Here is a 20,859-nt window from a genome sequence, read left to right as displayed (position 1 = left end):
TGTGTTTACAATTGTTAAAGTAGTATTTATCCGATCAGTCATTTAGGTAACAATTTCACCAAGTTAGAAGGCCTAAAACATAAGTTCCAATCAACTTTTTCCCTTTCTTACAACAATGACATAAGAATCCATGGTCCGGCTCTGGAATAAGCTTGTCCCAAGACTGCCTAAAACAATGCTCATTCCTGCTTATGAGATTGAGTGAGGATAGTTATAGGATGAAAGTTGTATGAAAGAAAGACTCATCTTGTAGTCAGAAGAGCTGGATTCAAGCTCCAGTTTATTTCCTTGAAAAAAGACTGCAATAATATTTACCATAGCTAATGTTGCAATGTTTAAATGAAATAACATTTATGAAGACAATTAGCACAATGTGTGGTTCACAGCAGCATTCCAGTGTTTCATGAATTGTAATACAAAGACTATCACTGCCACATCACTCTATAGTCTACAAGTGCCTTCTTTTCATTATCACGTAACCCTCCATTCTTATTTTACAGTCACGAGAACCCAGACAGAGAGAAATAAGTGATTTATTTATAAATTATTTTTCTGTTAGCTAAGAAACAAAAGCAAGGTCAAACCCAAGTCTTCCAAACCTGACTTGACTCAAAGTTGAAAGCTCTTTCCATTGCTTTACAATGCCATGCTTAATTTCTCTGTGGTCTGCAAATCTAGGCTAGGAGTTCCTAGAGGAAGATGAATTTTCCTTCCCAACTAATGAACTGGTTAGTTTTAAAAAAATATTAATAATTTCAGACTTACAGCTGAAAAGTTGCAAGAATAGTACAAAAATCCCATATACCCTACACCCAGATTCCTTCAATGTTTACATTTTACTATATTTGTTTTATGCTTCCTCTCTTTACTCCTTCTTCTCTTCCTCCCCTTATATATAAAGTAAGATGGGGAAGAAGGAAGGCAAAGGAAGCTCCAGATTGAAATTCATGGTCTTTTTAGAGTCTTAAGCAGAAATGACCAACATAAATATGTAAACTAGTTCTAATACCTAAAAGCCACCCTGTTACACATTCCTCATGCAGAGCTTAGCCTAGAGCAATGGTTCTTATTTGGAGATATTTTGTCCCCCAGGGGACATATGGCAATACCTGGAGACATTTTTGATTGTCATGATTGGAGAAGATGTACTACGAGCGTCCAGTGAGTAGAGGCCAGGGACTCTATTAAACATCCTACAATTTCCCCAACCCTGACAAACAATTATTTGGGCCAAACTGTCAATAGTGCATAAGTTAGAAAACCTTGACCTAGTGTACTGGTTCTCAGCATCAACGTCACCAGAGAATATATAAGAAATGCAAGTTCCCGGGCCCCATCAGAGACCTAGCGAATTAGAAATTCTGGAGGTGTGACCCAGTAACCTGTATTTTAACACACTCGCCAAGTGTTGCAGCCTCAAGCTTCAGAAATAACTGGCCTAGTGTGCTTAGAACAGACTTTAAAATGTTCTGTACTCACAAGGAATATATGATTTTGGAAAGGGACATCCTGTCTTCATTAAATTATGGTCATATTATTAAATGTTTGCATCCATCTGCAAATCTTGAAGACCAACACAAGGTGGAATTCCACAGCCTCACGCGAGTGAAAGCCATGCTGTGGTGAAAGGGACTGAAAGCTGCCTTTCACAATCTAATGGCCCCAGTGAAGAAGAAAGGACTCAGGCTTCAGAGCCAGCCTTAAATCTGAAATCCAGTCCCACCTCTTTATTAGCTGTGAAATCTTAGAAGGTCTTTAACCTCCTGAAACCTTCGGTTTCTTGGCTATAAAATGGGAATAATAAATACCTCAAAACAGGATTAACAAGGTTCACACAAAGTGCTAAACACATAGAAGGGACTCCATAAATTGCAGCCTTGTAAAACTAAAACTCTGATCAGGAGCATGTTGCCAGCGAATAAAGGCTGTTATCCTGGGCTTCTTTGGAAATGACCCTTTGTGACGGTACATTCCCCAGTAAAGCAACTTGATTGTCCAGACCTGGAAACAAAATGGAAGCAACTGTAACCCTCATTTTGATAGATCTCAGAAATAGCCTTAAGACTCTGTTTTATGCCTTTTGGGATTCTATATTTTAATCTCACTCTACCCTGTCCAATAGGTTAGGCACTAAACACTTGTGGCTATATAAATTAACTGGAAATTCTATTTCTGGTTAAGACAGAATAATAGGGTTCAGATTTACCTTTCAGTCTAAAATAACTTTAAAAATAGACAAAATATATGAAAGAATGGAACTCAAGGCATCGGACATGGAAAATAAAGAATAGTGATCCCTGAGGGATGGAAAACAAGGAAGGTAAACTCTGTCAAGTACTCCCCGGAGAAGGATTTTAGGCTGTACACAGGCCAGAGTCCTAGAGGGGAGAGAGAGCTACACAGAGAAAACTCTAGACAGCTGCAGATCTCAAGTACTCAGCAGAGTACTGATTATCACATACAAGCGAGGAAACTAACTGAGGCTGGGGAAGGAAGCACACAAAAGAATTAGAGAACAATCCATGGAGGTCATGCAGGGATAGGAAAGTGCCTTTTTCCATCTGCCAGAGAGAAAAATATCAAAATTCAGGAGCATTGGTTAGAGTACAAAGACGAGTCTTACCTCGATGAAAGGGAAGAAATACCCTTAGACTAAACACAGCCCTGGTGCTGCCTTACAATTCTTAAATGCAAGACTTAAAAGGATCAATTACTTGTTTCCAAGTAACTTAGGCGCATTCCAGGACAAAGATCAAGAATATTTACAGGGATACAAAAATATCCAGCACCCAATAAGGTAAAATTCACAATATTTATCTGACATTAAATAAAAAATTACCAGGCATGCCACTGTGGAAAACAGCACGGAGATTCCTCAAAATTAAAATTAGAACTATCATACGGCCCAACAATTACGCTTCTAAGTATTTATCCAAAGAAAATGAAAACACTAATTTAAAAAGATACATGCATCTCTATGTTTATGGCAACATTATTTACAATAACTAAAATATGTAAGCAACATGGATTTTCATCCACAGATGATCAGATAAAGAAGATATGATGTACAAGTATATATAAAATGGAATATTACTCAGCAATAAAAATAGAATGAAATCTTGCCATTTGCAACAACATGGATGGACCTAGTGGGTACTATGCTAAATGAAGTAAGTCAGACAAAGAAAGACAAATACTGTATGATTTCCCTTGTATGTGGAATCGAAAAGAAAAAAAAAATAAGCAAACAAAACAAAACAAAAACATTAATAGAAACAGAGAACAAAGTAATGGCTGCCAGAGGGGAGAGCTGTAGAGGGATGGGTGAAAAAGGTAAAGTGAATAAAAGGTACAAACTCCCAACTATAAGATAAATAAGCCACTGAGATGTAGTGTACAACACAGAGAATATAGTCAATAATATTGTAGGAACTTGGCAGGGTGACAGATGGGTACTAGATTTAGTGTGGTGATCACACTGTAAAGTATATAAATGTTAAATTGCTATGTTGTACATCTGAAACTAAAATGCTATTGATGCCAACTACAATTTAGTTAAAAATTTAAAAAAATTACCAGGCACGAAAGAAGCAAAAAAATACAACCCATAATGAGAAGAAAAATCAACTGAAACTAACTGATAAATGACAGAATTAGTAGACAAGGACATTGAAACATTTATTATGTCTGTATTTAATATGTTCAGAAGCAAGAGGGAAGACTGACTATGTTAAGTAGAGACATGAAAAATTTTTAAAAAGATCCAAGTTTTACTTCTAGAGATGGAAACTACATTGTCTGAAGTGAAAAACATATTGGGTGGGATTAACAAGTGATTATACATTTCAGAAGAAAAAAATTGAAGGCAAAGCAATGGAAACTATCAAAAATGAAACAGAGAAAAAAGACAAGAATATTAACAGGCATCAGTGAATTGTGGGATAATATCAAGTGGTCAAATATAACTATTATATAATTGGAGTCCTCAAAGGAAGAGCGGGCGGAAACAAAAGAATTAGAAAAATAATGGTTGAAAAACTTCCAAACTTGAAAATTAAACCCACAGACCCAAAAGAACAAAACAGACTACAAGCACAAGAAAGATGAAGAAAACTATACTGAATCTCATAATCAAATTGCTTAAAAATCAATGATAAAGAGAAAAATTAGTAACCACAAGATTGCCACGGGGAAACAAAAGTCAATTTGGGGAATGTAATCAATAATGTTATAAAGATTTTGTAGGGTATCTGATGGACACTTGTCTCATTAGGGAGACCACCTCAGGGATGATGTAGATGCCTGATCACTGCACTGTACAGCTGAAGTACTTGAAATATATATATATTTACAAGAAGCAGAGCACAGCATTAGGAATAGAAACAGTGGAAATGTAATGGCTGTGTGCGATGTCAGAGGGGTAGTGGATGGGTTGTCACTGTGTGAGGGATATAAATGATAAATGTCTAACCATTACATTGTTTTGTGAACCTAAAACTAATTTAAAAACTGGAAAAAAAACATCTACAGAAAAACTAGAAAGTAACCCAAAGATTTCCCAATGATCAAAAATTCACAGAATAGGGGTGGCCGGTTTGCTCAGTGGTTAGAGCACAGTGCTGATAACACCAAGGTCTCCGGTTCAATTCCCACATGTGTCAGTGAGCTGCACCCTCGACAACTAGGTTGAAAACAATGACTTGACTTGGAGCTGCTGGGTCCTGAAAAAACACACTGTTCCCCAATTAAAAAAAAAAAAAAAATTAAATTCACAGAATATTAGTAAAATCATTTTGACTGTTTTCAAGAAGAAAATTGAGAACAAAGAGAAATAACAACTTTCTCTTATGTCACATAAAATTGTGTCTTATAATATGTAAATTTTATTTTCCCCCAAACCTTATGAGATAAATAAATATTAATATCGCCATTTTAGAGGTTCCAGAAAAGTTGAATAAACTTGTCTTGATTACAGGGGGGAAAAAAAAAGGAGAAAAATTAAAAGCAGGCACGCTAAAAAAAAAAAAAAAAGACACTATATACAGAAGAAAAAAGATAAGAAAAAGACTAAATGTTTTCTCTTAAGATCAGGAACAAAACCAGGATGTTTAATCTCACCACTTCTACTCAATGTTTTACTGGAGGTCCTATTCAGTGCAGTATGGTAGGATAAAGAAATAAAAACCTTCCACATGAGGAAAGAAACAGTAAAACTCTATTTACTCGCAAGACCTAATTGTCTATCAGATGGAAGCTACGAAACTAGAAGTAGTAAATGAGTTTAGCAAGATTGTAGGCTACAAGGTTGATATAAAAGATTCAATTGTATTTCTATATATCAGCAACAAACCGTTGAAAATCAAAATTTTAAAAGCAGTACCATTTGTAATAGCATAAGATATGAAATATATAGGAATATATCTGAAAAAAGATATGCAAGACCTGAACACTGAAAACAACAAAACACTGCTGAGAGAAATTAAAGAAGACCTAATGGAGAAAAATGATCTGTTAATGGGTTGGAAAACACAATATTGTTAAGATGTCAATTCTCCTTCACTCGATCTATAATTCAATGCAATGACAATCACATTGCCAGTAGGTTGTTTTTTTTTGTGGAAATTTACAAGCTATTTCTAAAGTTCATATGGAAATGCAAAGGACCTAGGAGAGCCAAAATAAGTTTAAAACAGAACACAGTTGGGTGGATACCACTCCCTGATTTCAAGTTTTATTATAAAGCTATAGTTATCCAAACAGTTTTGTTATTTGCATAAATATATAAAAAATAATCAATGGAATAGAGAGCCCAGAAATAGATGCACACATATATATTGATCAATGATTTTTCAACAAAGTTGAAGGAATAATTCAACAAATGATGCTGGAAAAATTGGATATCCAAAGGCAAACAACAACAACTACTACTACTACTACACCACCATCGATAGAAACACTTTAATTCTTATTTCACACCATACATAAAAATCAATTTAAAAATCAGAGTCAAAAATCTAAGAACACATAAGAGTAAAACTTTGCGACCTTGGGTTAGGCAAATATTTCTTAGATATAACACTAAAAGCATAAAAGCACTATCCATAAAATAAAAAAATTGGTAAGCTGGACTTCATCAAAAGTCCACTTTGAAAGACACCCTAGAGAGAATGAAAAGACAAGTCACCTGTAACATAAAAATATTTTCAAATCATGTAGGTGGTAAAGGACTTGTATTCAGAATATATAAAAACTCTCCACACAATAATATATTTTTAAAAACTAGCCCAAAAAGATGGGCAGAAGATTTGAACAATACTTCAGGAGATATGTGGATGGTAAATAGGCACATGAAAAGATTCTAAACATCATAAGTCATTAGGGAAATGAAAATTAAAACCACACCTAATATCTAATAAGAAAAAGACTGATCGCATCCAGTTTGTGAGGACAAAGAACAACTGGAACGCTCTCACACTGCTGGTAGGAATGTAAAATGGGACAACCAGTTTGGAAACCAGTTTGGCAGTTTTTAATTTTAATTTTTAAAAAAATGTGGCAGTTTTTTAAAAAAGCTAAGCATACACCTACTATATAGCCCAGTCATTCCAGTCCTAAAGATTTAGCCAAGAGAAATGAAAGCATATGTCCACACATAGACCTGTACACAAATGGTCAAAGCAGTTTTATTTGTAATACCTGAAAAATGGAAACAACCCAAATGTTTACCAACAAATAGATGGATAAACAGTGAACACATAGGTGTATTCATACAATAAAAGAGTACTCAGTAATACAAAGTAATAAACTATTGATACACAGTATAACATGAATGAATCTTAAATTAATTATCCGGGTGAAAGAAACTAGACCCCGCCCAACCCCAAAAAAGTACAATCTGAATAATCCCATTTATATAAAATTCTAGAAAAAGTAAACTATACTGACAAATAGCATATCCGTGGTCACCTGGGGATACGGGGACAGGGAAGGAGGTGAGGAGAGAATACAAAGCATTGTGAGGAAACTTTGAGCGGGGTGATGGATAAGTGCATTATCTTAATTGTGGTAATGGTTTCATTGGTACATACAAATATCCGAACTTAGGAAATCTTATATTTCAAACGCATGTAGTTTATTATATGTCAATTGTATTTCAATAAGTTGTGAACTTTTAAAATGGATTGAATAAAACTAAAAGTTCAGTTCATCAGTTGCACTAGTCACATTTCAAGTTTTTAATAGCCACATGTGGCTACCAGCTACCATTTTAGACAGCGCAAGTATAGAACATTTTCATCTCTGCTCAAAGCACTATTGGACAGCACTGATCTAACACATACATAAAAAAGCATCTGTTTCTTTCATTCCTCCTCTATCTGCCTACCCCAAACTTCAAGAATGGAACTAAGCATGGCAGCATGGCACTGATACATAAACTACCTCAGAATTTTAAAAAGGAAATTTATTGTTTAATATAACTTAAACGTAAAATATACCTTCTATACATAAATATACACACACATATATACATATATATATGTGTGTGTATATATATATATATATATACACCCTGTTATATATATATATATATATATATATATATATATATATATATATATATATATCTCACAGGGTTTTCCTCATTTAGATATCACAGTTTCTATGAATTATATTTAATTAGTTTTCTCCAAAGCTCAAGTTGAAGGCAATTTTAAACTGAATGACATGGAAAGAAATGAAAAAGATAACACCCACTTGGAACTTACTTTATCCTTGTACTCAAAGTGACTTTAATGTCAATATTACTCCTAAATGAGAACATATACTTTTTCACATACTCACAGATATCTTGTGAGTCAACTTTATGTTCTGTTTCAAAATATGCTACCTAAGGCAACTGAATTTTCCTACTTGAAAGAATCAAGCATGTAATTCACAACAAATATAATCAGAAGTTTCAAATGTGAGAACAGACATTAAAATAGAACACTACAGTATATACTGAAATGTTTCACATTCAAAGAAAAGTTCATAAAATTTGGACAGAGAAGTTGTTAAAACAGTATTTTCACTGAAGCTTTTTTTTCTTCCCTCACTATAGCTCTGTTTTGAGAGAGGTGATTTTATTTCAAAAGACTTGAACAGTATTTTCTGGCCCCACCCTTGCTTGCGGCTAGCCTATGGGCTTGGAAGGCAGGTTTGCTCCGCGTTTTTGTTTCCATATACAGAATGCAGGGCAGAAATCCTCAACTGTCACTGTTCCAAAGCCTGGTATACTAACCCCTTTATGCACAGTTTGATGTCTGAGTCATCTTTGTCTTAGAAATAGATTGTAGAAAAAGGAAACTGGGGTTGGGGGGAGAAGGGAGGCTGCTGACCAGTGTAGACCAACCAAGGCAAGTCCCAAACAGTGTCTTGTACTAGATAAGCAAGAAGTATAAATATAGAAACCAAGTCCCTCTGTTGTTTGCAGAAGCAGAACTCACAAGCCAGTTTCACTTACTTTTTTACACCGACAGAGCCATTTTCCTTGTTTTCCATGTCAACAGATAGCATGGGAAGGCTGCAGGGTTCCTTTACTTCAGCAACTAATCAATAAGGGAGAAAAGCTTGTGTTTAATTCTTAGAAAGTGAGAGAAGAATATATATTCTGAATCGGAAACATAATGGTTCCTTTTACAGCTTCACACCAGTTCACGTATGTTTGTTTAAATCTCCAGTTCCCTCAGCGATTGGAGAGATGTGATTAAACCTAAAGAACTAGAGGAGACGGGTTGGGGTGCTTTCATCTGTAGTGGCACTCCCTGCCTTGACAATAAGCATTTGCAAATGAAATTGAATCCTTGTTCAAAACAAGTGCTGTGTGAACTGGCACAGCTACCTCTGGGTGCCAAGCTCTCACTTAAGACATTGCAACTCATAAATGAGTCAAAGTCGAGAAAAACAATCCCCCTTTTCCTGCCCTTTCCCACCAAGGGCTGTGATTTTTTTTTTTCTTATTGCATATTTTTTGGTCCACTCCCACTCCCACTCTTTCTATATTTTTTTCATTGCAATGCAAAAGAGCACTTAAAGCTTTTGTCAGCAAGTATCCCCCTTCCTCACATACTCTCAGCGAAAGCCTCAGAAACCTGTGATATGGCCATGCCGTTGGTAAAACTGAAGCTCACAAAAATGTCAGAGAGCCCTTAGCATAGAAAGGGTGTGTGTGTGTGTGTGTGTGTGTGTGTGTGTGTGTGTGTGTGTAAGAGAGGATAGGCAGCTAATTAGATTTATGTAAAAATCACCACATCATTCAAGGAAAATAACAGCATCCATCACTTTAGTCTTTTTGTTTAGTAGGATGAGGACTGTGAAAAAAATTAAAAACCTTCCACAATTAATATGCAATTAGCAAGCTGAAAAAGCTATGAACAAACTGCTTAAAAAAAAAAAAAAAACTAGTTCTGAAACGTGCTTCTTCTACAGCTGAAGCCATAAATTAAATACATTTCCTCTCAAATCACTTTATACTTCGGCACTCCGTCTCTAGGGATTACTCTGACATGACAAGTACATCATTAAGTATATTCACAAGATTTTATCACTGTTAGAGAAGTAGATGATTAACAAATAATACTGTAAGTGTGGGATAATCTTCACTCCTGATACACTGGTACACACACGCATACACACAAACTTCCAGTTGCTAAACCACTTAGATCATTCATAGAGAAATCCAACATTGCATATACATATAGATATTAACATACATTCACACACCGTAACACAGTAGACAGAAGACAGTGCTGCTGCTCCATGCCAAAAGAATGATTTCACTTCAGTTGGAAACTGTTACATATTCACCATTTTCTAAGCATCTCAGAAAACAAAACAAAACAAAACACAATGATATTCTGTAACACCACACTACATTGTCTTATTATTATTATTATTCTTTTCTTTTTTGTGGAAGAGTAAAAAAAAAAACCTACCTAGAAGCAACTAAAACATGTCATTTTTTATAGGCTTATCAAGAACAGCCAAAGAAACCCCAATGTTTTCTTTCACAAAGTAGGCTGGCAAAGGAATTCAATAAGGAGGTACAATTTGACACAGTGAAATAAAACCAGGCTGGCTCTCAGCCAACATGACGTTAGGAATCACACACAAGCTGCACCAACTGCCTTCTGGTTCATGGCTGACTTTTTAAAGCTACAGTGTGCCTGTTCACTTTTGCTAACTACCTTCAGCACAATTAGTGGAAGTGAATGAATCAGGAGTCCAAAAACGGCAGAATTCTCCCTGCACCTGTCTTGCACAAAGAAAAACAAGCTGTATCAACAGCTTGTTTTCTCCCTCCCCTTCATTGTTGCTACATGATAAGTCTTTGCTGTGGTTCTGAACATGAATGTCATGTTTCAAACTATTTCTTTTTCATCTCTGTGGGAGAAAAAAAATAAGAGGCAATAAGAGAAAGACCCAGTACTTATGGGCAATAGCCAGTGAACGCGCAGAAGCTGCAATCCTGTGTTACTCTTTCTTCCTAGTAGAGACTTGTGGACCAAGTTCCCATGGCTGACTTTTAAGTAATCTCTCTGTGAGGATAAGGAAAGTACTGCCCCGCAGAAAATCCTTTTACTTTATTATACAGGAAGTAACATATTTCAGAGAGGATGCAAAGTAGATGACCAGATCTCCTGAGAACGCCCACATTCTTTTATTTTGGCATTCATCCTCCCAGATGAAGTCAGCAAAAACTCAAAATGAAACAAACCTTATTCTAGAAAACAATTAGTTCTGCGAGGCTTAATTTTAACTGTTTATCCCAGTCGCACAAAAAGCATAATTCAACAAATTCAACTAACATATTATCTATGAGTAACTGGTACTCCATTGGTTGCATATGCAAAACAAGATATTGTGCCACCCCCCAGATTCACAGTGTCTCCCACCACCACCACCCTAAATCCCAATTCAGGAAACTGGGAGGTGGAATAGGGAGACTGGACATGATCTTTTCATTGTTAGCCTGGTCAATCTCACAGTTCTCTTGCTTGGCTGGGAAACATTCTGATTCCATAAACATGCCGCAGATGTACAGGAAATATACGTACATAGTTGTCATTGAAATAAACACCAATCAATATTTGAATACTTTTAGGCCAAGATGTAAACAAAACCACTCAAGATAAGGCAGATAATACAGGTTCCCAAGAAGGATCCCAGAAAAAGTCATCTGCTGCTATAATACTGTATAGATTTCAGGCAGAATTGAGAAGAAAGCTGCTGGCCTCCCTTTTCTTTAGTAGTTTTTAAGGGCACTAGAAAACCAGCAACCATGACCAAACTTTGCAACCTGAATTTCAGTCAAATTTTTTTTTCTTACTTATTCCAGGAATATCAGAAAATGTCAACTTCTTGAGAGATTATCACTGAGAAAGATTTGAAGTAATCTCTCTGTCCACCTTTGCCATTACACCCTTGACAAAGCAAACAATTATTTAGGGATAAATTCTAAGTGTTCATATATTTTTGAGCACCATTTATTGAGCATGGGTCAAACAGGTGGGTCTTTTACCAGCACTGATCAAAACGACAAGAGAGCTCTTTTACCAACAGATTTTATAATGCTTTTGGAATTGATCTGAAATTCCTGAATTGTTCTCCAACTAAGTTCAAATGGAAGAGGGCTGGGCTGTTTGAATCCTGGGGGGCAAGGAAGGTGTCCTGACCGTACTGCTATGCTTCTGCTCAGAATAAAATCATGTTCAGCTCCCTACTCCTGAAAGGAGAGTAGAAAACGTAGTTACACTCAACTCTTCCTTAGACACACTCATAGGAGGAAGGATTCTGTGATGATTCTTCCAGGATTTCTTCTTGCATATAGAAAAGGACATCCCCTCCTGCCTGTCTTGCCTGCTGCGATCAAAGGTTTGCCTGTTAGACAAGGGTAAGGGTTTCAGAAGGTGTTGTAGGAAATCAATCCCATTTTGTAAAAAAATGAGCCACAAAGGCATTTTAAATTCTGACACCAGATTGCACTTATCAGCTAGTTTTTAACTTTGGAATAAATTGACATTTGTGAGTATAAGCATATATACTAGTACTCAATCACTTCCTCCTCACTCCGTTCAACGAACTGTTTGATATTAACCCTCTTCTCTGCTAATAAAAATGTGTTTGTAGTGTGTAGCATAAATGAAATGTGTGTGCAATGTACATGTGTGATGACTGTAATACGTGTGCTATGTGTAATATATGTGGGTGTTGTGTGTGCATGTAGTGTGCACAACGTGTGTGTGAGTGTATGTTGAGAGAGAGAGAGATGCAAACAAACAAGACCTTTTGATCCAGGCTATTATGGAATGTGCTAAAATACCTTCATTGATCCTCGTGTTGGGATTCTGGAGCAGAACTTTCGGCCACACTTGGGAATGGGCTCAGATACGGGGAAGGGAGGTGGATCAGGAAGGAAGGGAACTGGTGCCTCCATTAGGCTTCTTTTATTGATCAGCACTCATCCCCCAGAGACAGAGGACTTGTTCTGGGAGGCAGCACCCTCCCAAAAGAACCACCCGCCCCTGCCTCTGGTCTGGGGGGAGGGGGCGGGGGGAGGGCATCAGCTCTCAAGTGTCCAGCCCGCATGGCAGAGGGCAGACGTGGGGTCCTTATATCTGCAGAAGAAATTTCGAGAAGTCACCCGAGGGCAGGGTAGAGCTCAATGGGTCCCCAAGGGTGTCTCAAGGGAAAGTGAGGAGCGACCTGGAGAGGGGGGCGCTTGGGGCTGGGCAGAGGGTAGGAAAGGGGACACCAGGAAGTGTCTTGGACCAGAGGCGTCCGAAAGCCAAACCACTCGCTTGAGGCACCGGCGACAGAGGGAAAAGTTTACGACCAAGACTTTCAAGAAGAAACGGTTGGTCTCTGAGTTTGAGGGCTCCTCGGGGCAGCCTATCTTTGAAAAGGGAGTGTGGGGGTGTGGCGCTCGCTGTGCGCCCCGCAGAGCGGTGCCTTCACCAGGTTCCATCCTGCTTGCGCGCTCGGCGCCACAGCCCCTCGCAAACCCCAGCTCTCCACGGGGCCAGGCACGCTTCTGTCCCCAGTTCCACTCCAGAGTGACAGATTCCACGCTCGTGGATGCAACAAGCTGCGGGAGTACCGGACACACAGCAGAGACGAGGGAGGGCAAGGCGGTTTTTATTGTGGTTTGCTTCGCTTCCTTTCATCCTGGATTGGGGAGAGGGCGGGCACGTTCCCAGTGCCCTGGCAGCATGAGTGGATCACTTACCTCCCCGCATGGCCAGCACCGGGAGGCTTTCCTCCCGCACAGAACTCCGCAGCCGCCACGCGCCCAGCCCCAGTGCAACAGGGCGGGTGCGCCGGGCATGCCGGGATTTGTAGTCCTCAGCGGGCCGTTGGGGCGGGTAGGGGCGAGGTACCGTAGCTGGGGACACCAGGAATGGGGGCGACCAGGAAGGGAGAGGGGCCTTATGAATATAAGGGAGAACATTTTTAAAAACTTAAAACCTCCAGACAGCTGTGGAGAAGAGGACACTCCCAGAGAGATCTTAAAATTGATGGTTTTCAGGCTAATACAATGTCTTACTCGCTGAACCCTGGTGAAATTTTAAGATGGGTTTTGGCAGTAATGACAAAGGCCAAGTTCGTATTACTTAGGACCTTATTTTCCCGTCACCCCAAACATACACGTGGCATTCTCTGCTTGGAACACCTATTCTGTTGTTCACAGAATAACTCAGTTGAAGCCCTTAATATACAAAGGGAGGGTGAATAATTGCACCTTACATTTGTAGAGCACTCTACAGTTTACAAAGCACTTTTTACTTAATTGGTTCATTATGTTAGAACCATAAAGCAACACTGAGTTAGGCAGAGAAAAACTCAAGGTGCAGGAAGTTTTTTGTCTTCACACCTACCAAGGCTGGAGCTACTCCACACTCTGCACTTCCTTCCTCAACCCTGTTTTAGCAGCTGGGAAGAGAGATGGAGAGAAGGAAAGCTGTGGACAGACGTGGTGGATGCAGTGAAAGAAGAGGAGTCTGCTGAAGGACTTGCTTGAAATAGCTGATGAATAAGTCCTTAGTAAATACCGAGATAAGTAAAACCAAAAGAAAAGCTTATGGACTGGAAGAATGGAGTGGGAAGGAAAAGGCAGGTGGGATAGGGATAGAGACTGAATAGAAGGTTTTGATTAGGCGATATGAAAAAGTGTATATCCATTATATATATAATTTTATATATAACACAAACAGAAATTTTAGAAGTAAAAAAGACGGGGAATCCTGCTGTCACTCGGAGCTAGCCCTGTAACTTTTAGGTTAAGTTGTTTAACTTTCCCAAACCTCTTTTGCCTCATCTTTAAGATTTAAATAACAATAGTTCCTACTTTGTAATGTGGCTGTGCAGATTAAAAGAGATGGAATACACTTAGTATAGTGTAATTATTATTATTTATTAATTATTAATAGATTAAATAAAATTTCAATATTAATTATTAACATTATAATATAATAAATATTAGATATTCTTATTATATGCCAGGCACTATACTAAGTAGAAATAATATTATTTATAAATACTCATATTACCTGCAGAAACTCCTTTTATGGAAGCATCAAACAATAAATCTGAGTAGAAGTACCAGTTAGGAGGCTGTAACAATATTCTAAGTTATAGGCAATGATGGCTTGAACTACAGAGGTAAAAAAGAAGCAGCTGTGAGAGACTTCAGAGGGCAAATGGACAAAACAGTGTAATCAATTGGATGTGGGGAATGAGTAATAGGAAATCAAAGATGGTTGTCATTTCTAGATTGAGTAAGGGTATGATGTTGTCATTCACATAAATAGGTACAACTGATGGGATAACAGGTTTTGGAGGAAGATGACTAGTTTGATTTTGAACATGTATAACTTGAGGCTTTCTGTGTATGACTGACAAAGTGGCAATTAGAAGTGTACATTGGGATATCATGTAGAATGGAACTTGGAGAATCAATTTCTTAGGAGAGGTCGTTGAAGATCACGTGAAAAGTAAAAAGGAAGGGCAGCAGAGGTGGGCCGGGGGAGGTAAGGAATCAGACAATTACACTAGGCAGGAATTGGGGAAAGGGAAAGGGAAAGCTGCAAGAGTGCAGTGACATGGAAGCCAAAGGAGTGAGGATGAGCTCATCAATACGTCAAAATCTACAGAGAGGTTGCCAATTACAACAGAGAAGAGGCTAATGAATTTACAGGTCAAGAGTCTATTGGAATGGAACTACCTCCAGGAGTTGTTTTGAAAAGTTACCAGAGTAATTTTACTTGTCCCAGTGATAACAGAAAGAGGACTACTGGAATGCTGTTGATCAACCAAAGATGCTAAACATCTTGCAATGCCCAGGACAGTCCTGCACAGCAAAGAATTGTCCTGCATCCTGTGTGATTTGACTATTCCACAGCTCTTTCATGTAGATGAAAAAAACTGTTTATGTTTACCTAAGCCTAGAATCTACTTTATATATAAGTATAAAGTGTTTTTTCACAGAGTTCAAAATATATTAAATTTTTCTGGAATGCAGTAAATGGAATGGCAATACTATTCCTGGAATGTGAATCAATACAGTCCATTTTGGTGGCTGTCCATTTCATGGCGATTCTGCAGTTGGATGCAAGCATCTTACTATTTTGTTGTGTGTTTTAGTTTAGGGATGCCTGAGCAGTTCCATGTTGAATCACATATTACCTTTCCCTTTATGTTAAACTTAGAGCATAGCTTTGAATCTTTTTAATTACATGTGTAGGTACCTTATGACTTTCCCCTTACAATATTAAACAGGATATTATCCCATATTTGTTATTAAAAGGGGCAGTGGGTTTGACCATGCTGAGAACCATTATTCAGTCAGTCAACAAATATCTTTTGAGTGTTCATTATGTGCTAGATACCATTCTAGATACTTGAGATATATCAACAAATAAAACCGAGAAAGTTTACTGCCCTTATACAGCTTGCAGCCCATCTAATGTGAATGTGGGGCAGACAGACAATAAATCATAAAAATAAACTGAATAAGTCAATTCTATGGTATCTTAGAAAGTTATAAGTATTATGAAAAATAAAGCAGGATAAAGGAGACTGGAAATGCAGGAGGCAGTGTAGGTTGAAATGTTAAATACAGTGATCAGGGTAAATTTTATTGAGAAGGTGACATTCAAGAAAAGATCTGGGGTTGGTAAGAGAATTGCCTTGTGGGTTTCTCAGAGAAGAACACTCCAGAAAGACAGAACAGTTAGGTATAGGCCACACAGTGAGTGTGTGCCTGGAGTTTTCAAGAAACCGCAAGGGTCCCGATGTGGCTGGATTGGAGAGTGGAGAGGGAGAAGCAGGAGGCCTGAGGATAACCGCTGGGTTGGAACAAGTCTTGTAGGGCTTGTAGGGTATTCATTACAAGGACTTTGGCTTTCGTCCCAAATGAAATGGGCAGCTGCTGGACAGTTCTGAGCAGAGAACTGACATGGTCAAGCATATTTTTAAAGGATTATTCTGACTGCTCTATCCATTACGAATCACAGAGAGCAATGGTGGAAGCAAATAGCTGAGAAGCTGTTGCGGTAATCCAGGTGAGAAGTAATAGCAGCTTGGACTAGAGTGGTAGCAATAAAGAGTGATGTGGGAGAAGAGTCACGAATTCAGAGGGCACAGTGGAGAAGTTTCAGGGGTTGGAAAGGGCAGCAGGATGGAGAAAGATCAGGGGATATTCAAAGCCTTGTGGGAATGAGATTTAGGGAGAGACTAGGGAGTTTGGGACTTCTTGTGGGGACTGACATAAACAGAGATAAAGGGGATAATAAAACCGTCCCAGAGGAGTGAAGAAATACAATGGTCGGGAGGTTGTAAGTGTGGGGAGTAGGGAGGAGTATTTGGGTTCCCTGACTCAGAGGTTTGAGAATGGACGTTGACAAAGAATTTTGAGAATCAGGTGGACTCTTAATCCATGTTGGTGGAATGTTGAAGGTCTGGGGAAGGGAGGACTCAGTCCCAGGGTAATTCTCATCCAGGACTCCTTCCAGGGGAGGGGCCTGCTTGTTCAGAGTGCAGGCTTCTCCTCCTCTGCCCTTGATCTTTTTCATGGAGTTAACCCTTTGATGGAGTTGAGAATTTAATCACAAGCTAGTAATTACTCTAAGAACAAAGGTCCATAAACAATATTGATTCAATAAAATGTATGTCTAGAAGAGGTGGATTTGTAATTGTGGAAGTGGAGTGTGCAGTAGAGAATTTTAGCAAAGAAGGGCAGGAGGAAGCTGGGCCCTTAAGGTGAAGGGATGCTCTCTGACGGGACAGGAGACAACTGTGTTTGTAAGGTGACATGAAGAAGCCATTAGAAGTAGAAGCATGAAAATTTTGAACAGAGGATAATTGATGGAATAACATTCTAGAGAAGGTGGAACTATGAGCTAACTGTTTTTTTTTCTTGGAAGGAAGATGGAATAGTTTTTTTCTGTCAGAAAGGAAAGAAAGACAATGGAATGATTCAAGAAAATTCTAAAGCGATAAGGAGATGCAACATTTAAAGATCTTATTTATTTATTATCAAAACAAATTGAATATGTGGTAAAAGTTAAAGCAATCAGAAAAAAATACCAGAAAGTGAAAGTTTCCAATATATCCATTTTTAGAGTTGTTCTTTTTAAATATTTGGTATATATTTTCCCGTTTTTTTCCCTGTACATATGATTTCTTTTTGTGGCTGTTACATGAATACTAAAATATTAGGGTTTTTTTCCTTGTAGGATATAAAATTCGTATAATAAGTACGTATTGAGCATCTATTAGATAGCAGATATTATCATCAATCTTTTTGATCATATTATTCACATCCTGTATATTCATATATATTTTTCTCTTGATTTTTCAAGAATTGAAAAAAATTTACTAAACTTTCCGAACATTATTTTTCCTCTTATTTCTTGAAGTTTTGCTTTATGTGTTTTGATGCTGCATTATTTGATACATGAAAATTCAAACTGGCAATAACTTTATAGTAAATAGTATCCTTTGCCATGATAAAGGGACACCCTTTGTCCCATTGAATCATTTGTTAAAAATAGTTAATTCTATCCCACTTGAAATTATTTTAAGTAGATATGTTTAGTCTCATCTGTTATGTCTGTTTACATTTTGAATCCTTATGGTTCTTTTTCTCTTTTGCTTTATGATGTTTTCTTTGTTTTTGTTTGGTTTTTATTATTTTTATCTTCCTCTGTGTGTCAGTTATCTATTGCTGTGTAAATATCTACCCCAACACTTAGCAACTTGAAACAACACACACTTTCTTATCTTGCACTTTCTGTTGGTCAGGACTCCTGGCATGGCTTAGCCAGTCCTCTGCCTCAGGGTGTTCACAGGCTGCAGTCAAGATTGGACTGGGTTCCCTTCTTAGCTGAAGGCTCAGCTTGGGGGAAGGATCTGCTTTCAAGCTCACCCCTGCGGTTCTTGGCAGGATTTAGTTCCTCGTGGGCCCTTGAAAGCCTCAATTTCCTGCCCATGGGCCTCTCCTCCATAAGGCAACTCACAACTTTATCAAAGCAGGCATGTGAGAAGAGTCAGAGAAACAAAGTGAGCAAAACAGAAGTCATAGTCACAGTCTTTTATTGCCTAATTTTAGAAGTGAAATCCATCATTTTGCCACATTCTCTTTGATAGAGGCAAGTCCTATGTCCAGCCTACACATAAGGGCATGAATTCCAGGAGGTAAAGACCATTGGGAGCCACTTCAGAAGGCCACCACCACACTCTGGCAATCTGGACACTGTAAAGTGTATTAAATAATATGTTTACATTTATATTTCTCAATTTACCTTAGAAATGAAATGATGAAAGATGAAATTAATCTACTTAAGACTATCTTCTTTTCTCCTCACCTTTCTATTAGTTTTGAGAGCAAATATGATTCATGTTCCAGTCTATTACCATCAAAATATTATTCTTTATATTATGTAATTTTTCTTTTAGGCATTACAACAATTATATATTTCATTTTCATGACTTAGAATACCCGTTATTTAAATATAATTTTATGTATGAATAGATTCAAAGCTCATTGCCAAATCTTTTGTACATCATAACTTTTTCATTCGTGAATTCATTATTGTTACTTATCTGTTCATTGTCTTGAATTTTTTTCCTGATCAAATTTGAAAACAGCATAAATGTTATGTTTCTTGAGTTGCATATTTGAGAATTTCTTTCTCTTACCAGTATTCATGAAAGGTGGTTAGACCAGGTATAGAATTTTTTCCCCCTTCAATATTCATTAACCACTGTTCCATTTTCTTCTAGCATCTAACATTGCTTGGAATATGTCCAATTTCTTTGCTTTTGAAGATGTCCTTTTACCCTCAGCTTAGATGACTACAGAATTTTTTTCAATCCTTAAACTTCTAGAAAAAAGCTTTTATTAAATTTTCTTGGAATATGGTGAGCCCTTTTAAAATGTAATTTTAAGATATGCTTTATGTCAGAAAATTCTTCTATTATGTAAATTTTTCAGTTCCATTTATTCTCTCACATCATCAAAGACGTCAGTCATTCATATGTCACTTCTCCATTATCTGCTGGCCATATCTTTCATCTTCTCTCTAATCACCTTCACTCTATGCCGTTTTCCACTAAATTCTATGTGATTTTTTTCAATAGTTTGCCTTCTATGTCCAATTTTCTTCAGTTTGAGTTCTACTTATTGGTGCTTTTAGTGTGATTTGGGGTGATTTAATTTCTTCTTGTTTAGTCCCTCTGCTTTTCCAAGTTTTGTTCTTTTTTTTTTTTTTTTTTAATTTTTACTGTTGCATGGGTCCCATGGTATTTTTTCCTGACTCTTTTTTTTTTTTTTTTAATCTTTAAAGGAAGTCAATTAGGTCTCGTTGTTTGGCTCATGAATAAAGTGAGTGATTGTCTTGCCTCCCCACTTCTTTTTTTATCTGTCTACTGTTTGAATTATCCACCCAAAATGTTTTTCACCATTACTTATGTATAATATTAGCGGAGAGTTTGTCATATATGGTCTTTATTATATTGAGGTACTTTCCTCATATACCTATTTTATTATATTAACTGTTTTAATCAGAAATGGATGTTTTATCTTGACAAATGTGCTTTCTGCATCTATTGATATGATCATATGATTCTTATTCTTTATTTTGTGTGGTGTATCTTATTGATCGATTTGCGTATGTTGAATTATCCTTGTGCCCCTGGAATGAACCACTTGATCGTGATGTACAATCTTTGTAATGTATTGTTCTATTTGATTTGCTAGTATTTTGTTTAGGATTTTTGCATCTGTATTCATCAGAGATACTGGTCTGTAATTTTCTTTTTTGTGTGTTATCCTTACCAGGTTTTGGTATCAGAGTAATGTTGGCCTCATAAAATGAGTTAGGAAGTATTGCCTCTTCTTCAATATTTTTGGAAGAGTTTGAGTAGGACAGGTATTATAATATCGTTGAATGTTTCATAGAATTCACTAGTGAAGCCATCTGGTCCTGGACTTTTGCTTTTGGGGATGTTTTGGATGATTGTTTCAATTTTCTTACTTCTGATCAGTCTATTTAGATTTTTCAGTTCTTCATTATTCAGTTTAGGAAGGTTATAGATTTCTAAGAAGTTGTCCATTTCTTATAGGTTATTGAATTTGGTGACATATATTCCTTCGTAATATTCTTGTATGATCCTTTGTATTTCTGTGGTATCTGGGGTAACTTCTCCTCTTTCATTTCTGATTTTGTTGATTTGTGTCTTTTCTCTTTTTTTCCTAGTTAGTTTCACCAGGGGGTTGTCAATTTTATTATTCTTCTCAAATGATTAGCTCTTTGTTGC

At 37.3% G+C, this 20,859-nt stretch overlaps 1 protein-coding gene across 6 annotated transcripts in view; it reads right to left on the bottom strand.

Moving 5' to 3' along the window:
* The window catches only part of SAMD13 (sterile alpha motif domain containing 13), a 59,566-nt gene that overhangs the window by 29,120 nt on the left and 9,587 nt on the right, over positions 1 to 20,859 (bottom strand). The window contains exons 1-3 of one of the 6 annotated variants that reach the window (XM_074335048.2): positions 13,268 to 13,343; positions 11,800 to 11,919; positions 8,504 to 8,588 (exon numbers count right to left, since the gene is read on the bottom strand). In XM_074335048.2, coding sequence (XP_074191149.1) covers positions 8,504 to 8,556 — 53 coding nt within the window. In that variant the 5' untranslated portion in view covers positions 8,557 to 8,588; positions 11,800 to 11,919; positions 13,268 to 13,343. The other 5 variants (XM_074335047.2, XM_074335046.2, XM_019715221.3 and 2 more) reach the window with 5 other exon arrangements.

This window comes from Rhinolophus sinicus, chromosome 14, assembly GCF_057876585.1.
Source record: "Rhinolophus sinicus isolate RSI-liver-muscle chromosome 14, RSI-T2T, whole genome shotgun sequence".
Lineage (NCBI taxonomy): Eukaryota > Metazoa > Chordata > Mammalia > Chiroptera > Rhinolophidae > Rhinolophus > Rhinolophus sinicus.
This window is presented reverse-complemented; position numbering and strand designations above follow the sequence as displayed.